Consider the following 16,616-nt stretch of genomic DNA (forward strand, 5'->3'; position numbering starts at 1 on the left):
ATAAAGATGTCATAATTATAGGGAGAATGCTATGCATGTATTTATAGATTATATACCCTAAAGTATAATTTTAAGCCAGTCAAGGTTAATTGTCAATTATAACGAAGGAGGTATATATATACGGTAGTATACCACTGTGCAAGCATGGTAAATCCAGACAATCACGCAGAGAGTTGGCATAACTATTTCAAAACACATGTATAATTCATGTGTACAAAACACAACGTACACGATAAATAACTACACGGTATATAGTGACAAAGCTAATCTGAGGGTTCTGTTCTAATATCTCTACAGTCCATAGAGTGCTGTATTGCATGCATCTCCTCACAGTTCCTGTACATGGAGGCAATAAAGAAGGAGTTAGTGGACGGCGATCAGTAGGTTATCAATGACCGGCATAAGTGTAGGACATAATGATAGTATATACCGTATGAGCAAGAGAATGGTGCAAATTTTCGCTATTTGGCCCTCAGCAGAAGTTTTCGTGGGTTCTAATATTTGTGTTTCAATGCAAGGAAACTACACCCACCAATAGCTTTGCATGTGAAATACCGTTTCATGGGAGTTTTCCCAGTTTTAATTTTCGTGTCTGCCTGTCCTCGAAAAACACGAAATTTTGCACCTCACGAAATTTTCCCGCTATACGGTAGTAGGCTATAGACACATGCACACACTGACAGAATATGTAAACTTGGTAGCATTTAAATACCGCTAATAATTATAGTAGCTTGACATAAACTCACCTCTTCAAGTACTGACAGATTTGGTTAGCAATCTCCTCTTTTTTTAGTTCTACCAACATCTCCAGAAGGGCCCTGAATGTCGCTTGTGAGAGCTTCCTTCTTTTCCAGATTTTCAAGCACTCAATCATAGCTAGTTGAGTATTTAACTTTTTGCTGACATCGTTTTGCTCGCCAGGAGATAATTCCATCGCATCGACATAAAGCTCGACAATATCAAACTTTGCGGCCAAAAATGGTATGTCTTTTTGCTGGATTTCACGGTTTATTTGGGAAGTAGAGAGTTGGCATTTGTTCATCATCTGTTGAAGAACTGTACTCACTGGTTGAGCAGGTGATCCTACAGATGGAATGAAAAGTAACACGCCCATTATTATATATACAGCTATATGAGTGCTAATAAAACACATGTACATGCATGTACACGTGTGTATATACATTATATACATCACGACACCAAAGAACACACCTTGCGGATATGCTAAACATACACGTTTGGTACTGGATGTCTCTCTTCTGAACAGTTCCTGAGCATTCTCCAAAATCTGGGATATAAAATAGTACATTCTGTACTTATTTATACAACTCTATAAAATTCACAATACTAGTTTCTACGTAATTATTACTAGGACATTCACCAACGAACACACCTTTTGGAGATAATAACTGTGTGCGTTTTGCACTCGACGATTCCACAACCAATAGTAGTCTCTTCTGACCAGCTGGTCTTGAGTATTCTCCTGTGGCTGTAATGTGAATAATAATAATACAGATATAGATAAACACCGACACTAAACGTACTGAGCTCATCTTTGTAGAGAGCTCTGTAGACGGTGAGGACCACTTTCCCAGCCTCCTTCACCTCACACTGGTAGTAGTCCAGGTCCTCCTCACTCACACTCTGGAAGGTCAGAATGTTGGGCTTGAAGTGATGAGTTGGAGGTTGTGTGTCTTCATCTCCCACTTTGCTCCAATTGAAAGAGAATCTCTCCAGAGACTGTCTCTTCATGAACCGGAGAACTCCCAAGCTAGCACTCTGACCAATGGAGCCAGCCTGCATGGAAGGCAAAGTACATGTACTATAGTTTAATGTTCATGCATATACAGGGCATGTCAATCGATGTGAGAGGTTTGTTTGCTTAATATTTGCTGCGGGTGCTATGCAACAGCATCATGCCGTGTTGATCTTAAGAGTACAATGTCATATAATAATTATACTGATATATATATATACATTATACTTGTTAAATACCTTTCCAAGCCAAACCATTTGAGTCTTCCTCAGGGTAACAGGTTTCTTGGAGCTTTCACAAAGGAATCTGACTTCTGATTGAAGCGAAAGCGAACAAAGATTGTTGACATTGGGCTCTTCTGAGTGCTGAGGACAGTGGCACTGAAAAGCAATTTGTGGAACTATTCACTTAATAATATAAAGCCTGCTAAGAATGTACAGAATAACAGAACAAATGTATGCACAAATCTCATTGACAGACATTTTCGATTTTTCTGAACAAATTCTTATTTCATAGTATCTTTCACGAGAAATAATAGTCGCTTGCTGTATCCCATCAATACTAAATGAAACACAATTTCGCTTGACACCATCTTCAACTAACTCCCATGTCAATCCAAGAATTCCATGAGGGCCTTGGGAAACAAGTCGAGTGATTAGACCACAAAAAGCTCCTGTTGGAACGTAACTACAGTTGAATGTGATGAGTAATGGCTCTGGGTTGTTGGCATCTGGTGGAGGTGGGTTGGTCAGCTCGTCTTTAGAAGCACACTCCAAGATAGCCGGCATTAATTAAATAGGTGATTCGAGATTTGCTTGGATCATTTACATCTTTGAACAATATCAGAGAGAAGGTTAAGATGTTGAAGAAGTGAAATAAGAGAACCTTGGCTGGGATAAGTTCGTTGTTTTCCAACTTTTTGCTAACTTGTGCAGTTTTGCAATACATTTTGATGGCTTCAGCTGAATATTGACCCTTTTTAATCAACTCTTCTCGCTCATACTCAGTGACATGGCCTTCAGAATGAAGTACACGCAAAGAAGGAACAATCAGCTGACTGATGCTATCGAAGATTACTTGAGGAGAGCAGATTACACGATTCTTGAGCCACTTTTTCTTATCATTTGAAACGCTTGTGTAATGCATGACAGTGCCAACGCAGTCGTGAAGATATCGCAAACAAAATTTCGTTTCATTTTCATCCATTTCTAGCTTCATCCCTAACTCTAGACAATCTTCAACACTGGCAATCTTGTATTCCCTTCGGAGAATGAGTCCAAATAAAAGCCATTTTGGTCTAATCGGTAACGAAGTGTTCTTGAAACGTGTTTGAAAGATTTCACTCAACAATTTATGAAGAGGGGCTATATGTCCGAGAGCTCAGTTCCAGTGTAGTTGTCCACGGTAAACAGTGAACTACATGTAGTAGCTCCAGGACAAATTATTATTGTAATAAGTGCTCAGGGCTGGGAGCATTTCTAAAAAGCCTGGCTGACCACCAATATCATTAATGTTCAAAAATGTCCCCAAAGAGGTTAGAATATTCTCCACGTTTGATCAAATTTTGGAATCGGCTGACAACATCAATAATTCTGCAAGCCTTTGTTTCGTCATCCAAAGTCTCAACTTCATCAACTCGTGAATCCTACCCTATCATGCATCCTACCATGTCCTACACTAGATTGTTCATCCATCCTACTCTATCCTACTACAAACTTCTTCATCCTACACTAGATTGTCCAGCCATCCTACCCTATCATGCATCCTACCATGTCCTACACTAGATTGTTCATCCATCCTACTCTATCCTACTACAAACTTCTTCATCCTACACTAGATTGTCCAGCCATCCTACCCTATCATGCATCCTACCATGTCCTACACTAGATTGTTCATCCATCCTACTCTATCCTACTACAAACTTCTTCATCCTACACTGAATTGTTCAGCTATCCTGCCTTGTCGTACATGTACCCCGTCCTACCCCATCCTACTGTACCTTATCGTATCCTATCATACATATACCAAAATTGCTTTTCTGCTGCATGTGCATGTATGCTGGTTGCAATCTAGTGATTGCAACCAGCATACACAAAATTTGCACCCGCGAAAATTTCAAGCTAAATAATAAATAAAAAGATAATTTATTTAGCGTATCTTTGTGTCCAAAGTTTAGCTGTATCGTCGTGTTTTGCTTTGTCGGTTCGATATTGCTTTGCTATACTTCCCACCAGAGGGTCGTCTGTGCGTGTGTGTGTGTGTGTGGGTGTGTGAGGATGTGCATGTGTGAGGATGTGGGTGTGTGTGGGTGTGTGAGGATGTGTGTGTGCGTGGGTGAGTGTGTGTGTGGAGTGCATATATCTACCATCACCCCACCACCACAAACAATGCTTTAAGGGGGGAATAAAGCCAAAAATTAAAAACTCATCTCAAAAAACTTTTTGGTTCGAAAATATGAAACACAGTAGGACAACTCAGATTTAAAGTTTCAGTTAAAGTAAAGGCTCCATTATGAAACTACAGCCAATTCTTAAACCCATCTAAGCCAAGAAATCCAGAAAAAGAACCTGGATGGTAGAGTGACGATACAGCTGGCCCCTTCAATAGGCCTGGAATCGAGGCTAGGAAGAGACGAGCCTCGTTCCCAGGCCGATCCGTCTCCAATTGAACGCTTGGAGTCGACCTAGCCTCGAATCCACGCCGATTAAAATACGTATTTTAATCGGCGTAGATTTGAGGCTAGAGTCGATATATAGATGCGACCCTCTATAAATATGCGACACCAGGCTTCAATATAATTTTTCAACCTCCAAAAGATGCGACCTCTGGCTTCGACGGTACTCTGGTCTCTTCCTCGAGGGATCTTTTGCACACATATATATATATATACCAGCTGTATCGTCACTCTACCATCCAGCTGTATCGTCTCATCCCAGCCCAACTCTACCGTCTCATCCCAGCCCAGCTCTACCGTCGCACTCTACCATCTCTCTCAACAAAGCAGGTTCGTTCGTGTCGTGATTATAAAATGGCGTCTGGTTACTTTTTATCCCATTTTATGGATTTTGCTGTATAGTTAAGTTCACACAAACTTTCAACGTAAGAAATAATAAACTGATAAGTATTGAGGTATACTGTTACTGTATATAGTGCTAGGAAACCAATGGTGTCGACGCATACACCCTCTCCTACGAGTATACGTGGCATACCCCAAAAATAACTTTCAGTCTACACTAAGACTCCTGGAAGTGTGTATTATACAGTTCATTTGTCAATTTATATGGCCCCTTATGGGAGTTAATGATATTCATAGTTCGCGGTAGTAAAAACAGTAACACTCCTTTTGTCGAGGATAACTTTTCATCAGAAGGTGCCTAACACTATTAAATGATATAGAAATAATGCTGAATAAATAAGCTACTGAATGATAAAAAAAATAAAGTGGTAAGTAAATAGTTACATTGAATGAAAGAAAACTGGTGATATTAATTTTTTCTGTGACTTTGATTTCTGGGCAAATCAGTACTGGAGGTGCTGGACAGATACAGATAGGCCTAGACTATAGACAACACTGGTAACTACAAGTAGACCAAATAAGAACACTAATGACCCAGGTTTGACTAAGATACAACAAAGTAAACATTGACAAAAATGAGTAAGTTTAGCTCTTGCCTACTTGCCACTTGAGTGTCCAGAGTTTCTTGAAACTGCCTAGGAATGCTAGAAGTTATAGAATGCTGAGTATAAAACACAATTGTAATGGACAAACACATAACATTATACGCAGATTGTTAACGCTAGCTATAGCTCTGGTAAGTTCTTATATATGCATGCAGTTCACGATACATCTGTTACAAGGGCATGCATAGGTATAGTGGATTTAGAGAACAGCTTTTTGGGTTTGGCTGCTAGAGTTTGTGCTATAGGTTTGTGTCATAATCAATTTCAGGATCAGGGATTGGTTTTGTAATTGAAGTTCCTCTAGTTTGCATAGCTTGATATAGTAGTGTATATTTCCTTAATCCATGCAAGTTTTTAACGTTATGTCTTATTCCTTGGTGAACCAGTTAAGGACGCTGTTGTGGCCGTTGCATGTCTGTATATACAATAGCTGATGTTGTCTGTTTTTAGTTCTATATAAATAGGCAGTTTTAACATAATTATTGGGAGGCTTAGGGAGATGATTGGGTGGAAGTACTGCTGAAGTTATAATTATAGCTTGAATTGTAAAACTTGTGGATCAAATAGGCGGATATAACTATATAGTTGGCTGTGAGAGGGAATAAAACTTAGAAGTGGTCGGAGTATAGTTATATATGGTTGATCCACTATACCGGCCTCTCTTGGTGTATCTGTTAAACTATATAAATCTAGAATATTGCCCTATAGCTATATGTGTGAGGGAGGCTATCATGCAGTTGGATAATTAAGTTTCAACGACACAACATTATTTTAACAGCCCCGGCCATATTAATTAAATCCTGTCTGGTATATATGTACGTTGTATTATTATCTTGCTTTGTATGTCTATGGGATAGTCCATGCATAATGCTTATTATGAACTTGATGCTATAATTATATAAGGATTGCTTTAATGCATTGGATGGTTTATTCTCAAATCTTCCTTTGATTTTCTGGTTGAGTCGAGAACTATTGATATAATTATTTTTGCACCTCATCTTCGCTAATGCCAGAACACTTCATGGAATCTCTTTCTTTGACAGACTTTTCGTCAATGGTTAAACACTAGTACTCAAATTTGTGTATGTAAATGCCTTGACAACGACTATTATCAGACAGCAAAACAAAAATGTGAGCAGTTGGTGGATGGTTAGGAGGGCCTACATGTAGAATAATAGCATACAAATCCAATATGTGTATGTGCTGTGGCAAAAAATGTGGTAATATAAATAATGTATATATATATAGCTACACATTAAATTGATAGGAAACGTACCCAAGTACACACATTGGTATACATGACAGGGTCCGGTATAAAGAATCAGACAGCTCACTTGGAGGGTGGTTAGGAAGGGATACCTGCAGAATCTTAACTCACAAAATATTATTTGTGACCAAAATATGCTATAGCTAGTACTCAAATATTTGTGTATGTAAAAGCCTTAACAACGACTATTATAATGAATCTGACAGCAAAAAAAAGTTTGAGCAGTTGGTGGATGGTTAGGAGGGCCTACATGTGCATACAAATCCAATAATTATGTGTATGTGCTGTGGCAAAAAATGTGGTAATATGAATTAATAAATTAATGTGTATATGTACCCTAGCAACGACCAGCAAAGTGAACCGAACAGTAAAACTAAAGGAAGCACACTCTAGGGGATGATGAGGAAGGACTTTCTGCAAAATATTAAGCCAGCAAAGTGAATCAAAGTAATACAGTATTACTAACTACAGCTAGGCCAGGGGATGATAAAGAAGGGCTTTCTGCACAATAATTATAAACTAATTTATAAGTGTGTGAGCCTCCATGGTGGCCAAAAACAGTGATAATCAAGTACCTATACATATGCAACCTTAAGGGGTATGTACATGTACACCCTAGCAACGACCAGCAAAGTGAACCAAACAGTAAAACTAAAGGAAGCACACTCTAAGGGATGATGAGGAAGGACTTTCTGCAAAATATGAACTTATAAATCCAAAAATGAAAGTGTGTGAGCACAGTGGCCAAAAACAGTGATAAGATAGCTAGCTACATGTAAATACGTATATGCATGTACAACCCTGTAGCTATATAGATAAGAGTGTACCCACCAGCAAAGTGAATACAGTATCACAACTAGGCCAGGGATGATAAAGAAGGGCTTTCTGCATGCACAATATAAACTATTATAAGTGTGAGCCTATAATAGCCTGGTGGTCAAAAAAAGTGTATCAAACAGCAGTAAAGACAAATGACACGTGCTTGAAATCAGTCATCATCATAGTCAGTGATTTGATCAGTTCGTGTGTACAACCTCTTGGCATGATTACTTGTGCGAGTTTCTGGCAAGGTGACACACTGTAAAGGATGGAAAGGATGGAAATCATAGAGGTCCTGTTGGCGAACAATCTTGACTATATCCGTCGTACGTACCGCGTACGCATGATAATGAGCCAAATAATGCTCTGTGACCAGTTGTTCACAAACAAAGGCCACTTGTGTAGTTGGGGGAGGAGTGATGATAAATGCAGATATCCTATAGAATTCAGGAAAATCCTGATCATCCACAGAGGCAACAACACAAGCATTTTTGCAGTAGTATGTACCTGCAATGGTTACTGCATTAACCCTGTGAAACAAATTAAATTATTTATTACATTTGAATTAATTAGAACAGGTGCCATCAGATCTAAAAGTGGATCGAACTCTCGGAGGGCATTCAGGTAGGGGAGGGAAACAGGGTACACAGATTTGCCTGTGTGTAAGTAAGGATATAGATCGATATACATAATTATATACAGCTAGCCATTGCTAATTCACAAACCTTTACTGTACTACTACATAGGCATGTAGAATAATAGCAACTCTGACCTTTAAACTATAACTTTTAAAGTAGACTATCTTCTCCTAATATAATTATCATGATGCAAGTGTACCAGTCCGTGTTGTTGTTAGTGTATTATTCCTATTGCCTGTTGTTGGCCCATTGTTCTTGTGTGAATCCATGTTGTATGATTCTGATTTGAAAAGTGTCTACTTTTATGTGCATGCATGCATGCATGTCAGAAGTTGCATGTCAGCTAGAAGTTGAGAACACAGTAGTGAGGCTCACCACCAACAGAGCTTCACCAATCAATAATTCACCATAAAGTACTGGTGAAGTTCATTACCAATTGTTGGTGAAAACTAAATTGGTGACGATCACCATGCATATTTTGGTGAGATATGGGACAACATCTCACTACCATTTTTTGGTGAAGCTCACCAGAATTATTTTAACAGTGTATAGCTATAGCAAGAAAAGAAGTTAAAACACCATTACTCACAAACTAGTTCAGCGGTAAGCTCTTTTAGTGGCCTAGCTATAACAAGCTTGCTTTTCTACCATTTTTTTATAATATTTGCGTCCATTCTGGACTGCCGAGCCCAGCCCCCTTTTACTTTTCCAACAACAATCAAGAAATAAAATTGATAAGCATGGCCAAAATAAACAAGTTCAGAGTTCAGAGTCTATCTTCCAATACTTGTTGTATTGTTTTTGTGTCTGGTGGTAACTCATTTAGAAGAGATGGATTGTACATCCCTTGTTCAATGAGGGAGGCTATAAATTTGTTGCTTCTTATGTATGCTGGTTCCGTATTCCATTTTCTGTTATGGTAGTTAGCATTTGCATCCTCTTCTTTTGTCAGTACTGCGGCGACTAACCACCCCAGCTGATAATAGTCTGTTTGTATGCCGGTTTCGAAACGTTCGGAAACATCTGCTGGAAACGAGTACATACAACTTTCATGCTTATTGAAGTACGAGAACAAGACATCTACAGGCTGGGCTCGATCCAAATCAATAAGGGTTGGTACATAGTTAGCATTAAACAACATGTTTTCTAGTCTGACATCGTTGTGCGAAATACCCATATCATGTAATTCATCTAGTGCGATCTTGATTCCTTCGACAAATTCCCTACAACAAGACTTAGCTTCCGATTTGTGTAAGTGATCAAACTTCAAAAACTTGTATGATATAACATCTAACATAGGACTGGATTTCAACCTACTATCTTTTAGCTTATAAACAAATTGGGGTTTTTCGTCTTCGTCTGCAAATACTCTCATTACAAACCGCAGGGAAGCAGCTGCATCAGTTTGGTATAAAACCTTGAACACTGTATCACCTGATTTAATAACTAGGTGTGTTTGAGACAACAGTTGTTTTTGTGGGGCTGCAAAAAGTGCCAATTCAGTTGGAGACAACTTAATGAAATAATCTGTTTTGGCTGACAATTGCGATCGGGGCAGATCACTGCAATTCAATTTGATTACATCTTTGATCCGTTTAATTGCAGGGAGTACTTCTCGGAATTGTGTTTCCTTTACATCAAAAATTAAATTTTTCCATTTAACTACAATTTCGATGACGCAGTTTTTGCTGTATGTGTTCGGAATAGCAAACACTGTTACTGAGGTGATATCAATGTGTGTTTCACGGAAATTTCTCAGTAAATTGGTGGCGCCTAAAATTGCCTTTTGCTCTGTCCCAAACATTGTAGATGATGACTGCACTTCGCATGTTAGAGCGATCGCTGTTCTGTCTTCGTTGCAGATAATTATGTCTGGTCTTTCTTTTGAAGAGAACTGAAAATCCGTCATGCGGGCTAAAAATTGTATTTCGTGATTACCTTGCACGCCCCATTCATTCGGAACACGACAATCTTTTAAGATCTTCTTAAAACATAGCTTTGCAAGAGCATCGCTGTTAATCGCATCCCGTTCGTATATCAATTTTAAATCAGTGGCGATATCATGCAATGAATACAACTCCTGTTTCGATTTACTGAATACATTGTAGAAAGGCAAGTCGGATAGAATAACAGCGTTTGCCACAGCACTTGAGGATGGTTTTTTCAGGTAAGCGTTTGTTTCATGCCTGCACAAACATAACACAATACAAAATAAGTTGAGGTGTCATTTGTCTCAAAAAAAATACTCACGGACATTAATTTCACTGTTTTGAGACAAACGGGACCAATAATTACGTAAAACACTAGTAAAAATATGTTTAACCTTGACTGCTGTGGAGTTTGAGATGTTGGGTTGGGCTGTAGGAAACAATTATAGCATAGTAAAAACCTTTTTTCTAACATTTTTTCTAACATACTAGAACATTCTAATTAACAATCGTGACCAACCTCCTCCGACTACAAGTGTTAGTGACGGATTCAGTCATAGATGTAGAATTAAATGTGCGTGGGAGTTGTATACTCCTCTTAATTACTGCTGCAACTCTTCTCCTAGGTATTAGCAAGGGCGTACAAAAGAAGAGAGGGCATGCAGCTACGACATCCGCGTGTCAAAGGATGTTTTAAACTCACATTCCTTAGGTCAAAGTTCAATTGCGTGTTACATGCTAAATACAAGCACTGGGCTATTTTTAGCTGCCAAGAGTCTGATTCGTGCACTGTTTGATCTAGGTTATATGAACATCGTTTCAGCTTCAGAATCTTCAAGGGGGATGCCTGGAGATGCTATGAGTATCACTTTGTTTGATGTGCTCCACTATCAGTACACGTAGCCAGAGGACTCGAATATAATAAGTATATGTGGGTGTTTAAGACAGTCGTACCTCCTCTGGTTACGTGTACTGATAGTGGAGTTGCATGCCCTCTCTTCTTTTATACGCCCTTGGTATTAGCAGGAGCACATGACAGAAGGAGCGTCTAACTGTGCATGGATTTGGAACATTGCCTTTATGATAGTTATCATTATAAACGGATTTTGTATGTAGTGCAGCAGCAGGAGAGCTATAGGTTGAGCCAGAAAGAGCTAAAATGAATAGCTAGGTCTTTGACGCAAGCGCCACAGGGCAAGCGTAAGCATCATGTTTTTAGGTATTTTACAGGTGATAAACCCCACCCTATAGAGTCCAAGTATAATAATGCATATAAGCGATTCCAGGCCGCACTGAAGATGGGCCTGGTACCGTGAAAGTCTACATCTATCAGAAAGAAATAGCTGCTGCAACCAAACGTACAGCTCTGTCTCTAGCTAGCTAGGTAGCTAGCTACATAAGCAACTTACTAATTAGAACTTCTATTCTGCAGTGAGCGAAAGTAAACCCTTTCACCCTGCGCATATAGGTGAAAGTTGTTACCTTTTAAGGCAATGATTAGTAAAATTGAACTTCTATACTGCTGTGAGTGAAAATTACTACTTCTTAAGGCACTGATTGGTAAGTTAGAACTTCTATTCTGCAGTGAGCTAAAGTAAACCCTTTCAAGGTGAAAGTTGTTACTTCTTAAGGCAATGATTAGTAAGTTAGAACTTCTATTCAGAATAGAACTTTATGAATTTGTATTCTTTGTCTGTATACTTATTCAGGATATTTTTTCTTCACTACCTGACTTACATCATTTCCATCATTTCCATCCATTTTTCTGCTCTTGCTAGACACCCTACAAAGGGCAAAAGATAAGTTGCAAACACTCAGCCGCCCGATTTTAGTATAGACAATAGATACATTGATCCAGTTGATTCTACTATCTAGTCACAAATACAGCAATCTGATTGATTTATAGGCTACTCTAATCTAGTTGGGCCACGCGTCATCACGTCTATTTATCAATTGCGCTACGCATCATTAATCATGTGACTTCTCTATATGTAAAATTATAACACCTGACTAGCTGTCATTAGCTAGACTCAGGAGTGTATGAAGATGAGTATTGCGACTCCCACGCACATTCCATTCTACATCCCGGACTAATTCCGTCACTAATATTTGTAGTTGTGTAAACTGTTAGCCATGAATAAAATTAAATGTGGGCTGGAGGTACAAACCACACGTGTGTATGTTGATATCATTTTTAACTAATTAACCACTACACCTACGCACCCACTCGCACCCACTTAATATGAGGTCTGATAGTGAGGATACCATACTCGTACCGGAACCTGGTTTACACTGCAACTGCTACAGTTGGATACTCCTCTTCATACACTTTCAGCGGTGCTTATTGAATATTACAAAGAATTTTTAAAAATCCACATATCACTTGCTCCGGGTTTTCTTGGCTTGGCCATTTGCTAGCCATCCAGTTGCTGCCCGACTGGGGATTTGATTCGTGGGGCAGTTGATATTGATGTAAATAAAATCCCCACTAAACCCCGACATAGCCCGCATGGGGGGTAGTATAGTGCATGGGGACTGAAATTGATAGGTGCATAATTGCCATTGTCAGAATAATGAACAGATAGGGCTGAAACCCGTCCCCCCATTTTATGGCTAGGGACGGGCACGCCTATCTAGTACAGATGCTGAGCGGGAACGCCCACTTTCTGGCGTGGGCGAAACACTATATCCTAACCTTAACACGCATGAGAAGGACTGTGACTACTATCCAGGATACCTAAGAGTACCTCATCCCCTGTGTACAGAGGCCTATTTGTCATGTTGTACCTAATTTTAATTTGTAATGTATGTTCACTTTTGAGATTGATATTTAAATACAAATTTCACATGAAAATTTCAGCAAATTTTTAATTTCTAACCTATGGTGATCGGATTCAGTAAGGCTTCTGTTGACCTTTGAGAGAAGCCTTGCAAAGCTGTGGAGCTCTGGGAGGTTGAAGCTCACCACAAATTAATTAAGAGTAGAGTAATGTGCGTCAACCGCGGCTATTCGCTGTGCAATATACTGACTAATTTACTAAGATATCTCCACTACCCATATATAGTTCGCATGCGCAGTACAGTCAAGGGCGTATACAGAGAAGAGGGCATGCAACTCGCCCTATTCTCAGAATCATCTGACTTCGTATTGAGCTATTTTTAGAACTGCCCACAAAAACGCCTACGCGTAACCTTTGACCGCACAAGGTAAATCATTATGTATCTGCAGGTACTAGGTAGCTAGCTAGCTCGATTGTAGCATAGTAAAACTAGTTCTCAGCAGCAGCAGTATGGCTCGTACTAGCAGTGTCAAAGGCAAAGGCAAACCATCCAACAGTTGCAACTCCAAGCTGATACCTAGGTACAATAAACCTGTCTTCCTGAGTCTCTGGTACTTCTTAACAATGCGCCCAGCACTTAACTTCCCGCTCGAAGGGGTTGTCTTGGACCTGGCTGGACTAGGACTGGTCATGACATTTCTCTAAAATAATACTGCACTGTGCATGTTAGCTAGCTAGCTAGCAAAAGGCAGCTCTGATGTACACGCCCATAATTATAACTCTGTAAACAACACCGCCCACTTGTTCACGTCCGTATACTGGATTCTATTTTTAGCATATCCGGTCTCTGATACAAAGTCGGATGAGTACGTAGGGTACATAGTGAGTTGCATGCCCTCTTCTCTGTATACGCCCTTGACACTACTTAGTAACACCAAGTTTTTTGACGCATACGCAGTTTACATTGTGAGTTGCATGCCCTCTTCTCTTCATACGCCCTTGGTAACACAACCTTAGCTATATCATAGGTGCTATAGGACTCTGACAGAGGCTTGTGTACCTCTAGCTACTTCACGAAAATCAAGATTATATTTTATCCATTTCTAAATGATACCTACCATCAGGGGGCATGTGTTTAAGTGTTGGAGGGGTCTTTGAGAAGTAGGCAATAAGTTTCCCGGGTTTTCGTGGGGCGAAACACGGATGGTTTCAGGCCCATCTGTGTACATTCAATGTAAAAGCATCACGTGAACAGCCCCCGTTGCCAATCCCTTTCTCTTTTATCTATGATCAGACTCTGTACGGCTTCTGTTGACCTTCGAGAGAAGCCTTGCAAAGCTGTGTACCTCTGGAAGGTTGTAGCTCATCACAAATTAATTAAAAGTAGAGTAATGTGCGGCAATCGTGGCTACCAGCTATTCACCTATTGACGCTTCAAAGCGTCAACCCCGGCTATTCGGGCAACAATAATTGAAGCAGGGCACCACGCCCCTTAATGCCCTTTTAATGTTCTCACTGCCCAGTGTACGCCAATCCTGTTAAATGCATGTAGTTAGTAGTTTATATTAAGAGCTTGCCGTATGTTCATAAACTTCAAATGGGTATGCAGTGGTTCATATAACAGGACATAGTCAGGCAAGTGAAAAGAAAGTTATTTTGGGGATATGCCACGTACACTCGTAGGAGAGGGTGTATGCGTCGACACCATTGGTTTCCTAGCACTACAGTAACAGTATACCTCAATACTTATTTATTATTTCCTACGTTGGAAGTTTGTGTGAACTTAACTACCGTACTTATTCGATTTAAAGCGATACTTTTAAATAATTACGAAGCCAGAGGTCGTTTCTTTTGGAGGTTGAAAAATTATGTTGAAGTCCTGGTGTCGCATATTTAGAGGGTCGCATCATAGATAGTAGAGGAGAGGGATTGGAAACACAAGGATTTCACGCGACCCATGCGTGTCGCACCGGAAATTGACAGGAAGTTAATTTAATGGGAGGAGATTGGGGGAAAAGCTGCTTATAGATGCTGATCAACTACTTAGCTACATGTAGTTGCTCTGGTTGCTGCTGTACATCCGAATGACTGACACTTTTCTCTTTGCAAATACTTGAGTGGAGATTACACATTCTAAACAAACCTTGAAAATAACAAGGCATGCATTTACAAAGAAATTAAATCTAGGAACTCGATAATTATTATACTTTATGGTATCTACTAGTACTAGGCACTGTTCATTATTATAGACTGCTTCATTACATTATGACTTTCACACAATCACACAATTTTGATGTTTACAAACACAAAACATAATTTTTATGAGCCTGACGCCCTTTTAGGCAATGGTGTATTCTCGTCCTCGGTCACTGTTTAGCTCTTGCAAAAGAATTTACTAATCATAATACATAACAGTGGGGTTATCATGTGTCCCTCCCCCCTGCCATTGGCATACAAAAGGGTCTTGGCAGATTTTCTGATTTTCTGAGTACCCCTGGGAAAAATGTATGGGTAAGTTTAAATTAGTATATTTCTAAAACGATAAACGTTAGCAAGGAAAATCTTTTCTTACTGCACATCGGGATCATTAAGCAACATGTAGAACTAAACAATAGTGATGTACAGTTTATTGTTAACCAGTAGCTCCCCCGCAAAACAAGTTACTTTTGAATCCTTGTTTTCATACTTAAAAGCAAATATTCAACATTAAACAGCATAATGCTCAACTTGGCTATGCCTACTGCATATTTCAATGCTCCCTCTACACTCTGATCACTCTCAAGCAACCATGGCTACTTCCTAGCTCAAGATATCCCCCCACAAAGTTTCTTACTTACCAATTCTTAGCTAAATACATGTAAAACAGTGTAACATGGAGCATCAAATAAATTAGGTAAATGATGTAAACCATACATTTACTATGGATAATGTACATACAGACTAGCTCTGCCAGTGCTTACTGCAGTTTTCTTCACTTTCTTCTCTTTTGTTTTTGCATCTGGCTCGCAATCAATCGCAATCAATACTTGCGGAATGCAACACGCATGGTGTCAGAATTCTCTAGGGCAATACATTGGTCACCTGAGATGTTTCCAATCCCTCCCCTCTACTATCTATGGTCGCATCTAATTGGAGGTTATTCTACTGTCCTCGATTATAGACCGCTTAAATTACATTGTTTCTTGCGGCCTGGAATCGAGGCTGCGGTTTGACCTCTATTTAGGACGCGACATAAAAAAATAATTGTGAATGCTGCAGTCGCTATTTTTAGAGGTCAGAAAATTGGAAAAGATCGAGGGTGTCGCATATTTGGAGGGTCGCTTTAAATCGAATAAGTACGGTATACAGCAAAATCCATAAAATAGGATAAAAAGTAACCAAACGCCATTTTATAATCACGACACGAACGAACCTGCTTTGAGAGAGATGGTAGAGTGCAACGGTAGAGCTGGGCTGCGATGAGACGATACAGCTGGATGGTAGAGTGAGACGGTAGAGCTGGGCTGGGATGAGACGGTAGAGTTGGGCTGGGATGAGACCATACAGCTGGATGTAGAGTGATGATACAGCTGGTATATGTGTGCAAAAGATCCCTCAAAAGAAGACTTGACTACACAGCCAAAAATCCACGGGGCGTGTCAGGTCCGTTACAGGACGTTTACCACATCCTGATACGGGACCGTTGGGTAGACACTACTAAACAGGCCGTTCACATACAGCCTGTAAACAGCCCGTTTGTACGGGCTG

At 39.7% G+C, this 16,616-nt stretch overlaps 3 protein-coding genes and 1 long non-coding RNA gene across 6 annotated transcripts in view; all 4 read right to left on the minus strand.

Moving 5' to 3' along the window:
* Positions 1-16,616, minus strand: part of LOC135339652 (serine/threonine-protein phosphatase 6 regulatory ankyrin repeat subunit B-like) — a gene marked incomplete in the record, with an annotated part of 1,209,744 nt that overhangs the window by 350,950 nt on the left and 842,178 nt on the right.
* On the minus strand, positions 753-2,565 carry LOC135339818 (uncharacterized). The gene is made up of 5 exons (XM_064536100.1): positions 1,996-2,565; positions 1,545-1,797; positions 1,394-1,489; positions 1,213-1,288; positions 753-1,083 (listed from the first exon to the last, which is right to left on the minus strand). The coding sequence occupies exons 1-5, from the start codon at positions 2,011-2,013 to the stop codon at positions 1,002-1,004; spliced, it is 525 nt and encodes a 174-aa protein (XP_064392170.1). The 5' UTR covers positions 2,014-2,565; the 3' UTR covers positions 753-1,001.
* LOC135340558 (uncharacterized) lies at positions 5,138-8,308 on the minus strand. Its single transcript, XR_010396400.1, has 3 exons — positions 8,249-8,308; positions 8,082-8,179; positions 5,138-8,030 (listed from the first exon to the last, which is right to left on the minus strand). It is a non-coding gene; the product is annotated as an uncharacterized LOC135340558 (long non-coding RNA).
* On the minus strand, positions 8,875-16,525 carry LOC135339689 (uncharacterized). Of its 3 annotated transcripts, none has more exons than XM_064535925.1 (4): positions 16,282-16,525; positions 11,827-11,872; positions 10,485-10,519; positions 8,875-10,347 (listed from the first exon to the last, which is right to left on the minus strand). In XM_064535925.1, the coding sequence occupies exons 1-4, from the start codon at positions 16,409-16,411 to the stop codon at positions 10,325-10,327; spliced, it is 234 nt and encodes a 77-aa protein (XP_064391995.1). In that variant the 5' UTR covers positions 16,412-16,525; the 3' UTR covers positions 8,875-10,324. The 3 variants fall into 3 exon arrangements, with proteins under 3 accessions (XP_064391995.1, XP_064391994.1, XP_064391993.1); XM_064535924.1 differs by having other exon boundaries at positions 11,827-15,363; positions 16,282-16,519; XM_064535923.1 differs by having other exon boundaries at positions 11,827-15,363; positions 15,830-16,519.

The sequence above is a fragment of the Halichondria panicea genome, chromosome 8 (assembly GCF_963675165.1).
Source record: "Halichondria panicea chromosome 8, odHalPani1.1, whole genome shotgun sequence".
Lineage (NCBI taxonomy): Eukaryota > Metazoa > Porifera > Demospongiae > Suberitida > Halichondriidae > Halichondria > Halichondria panicea.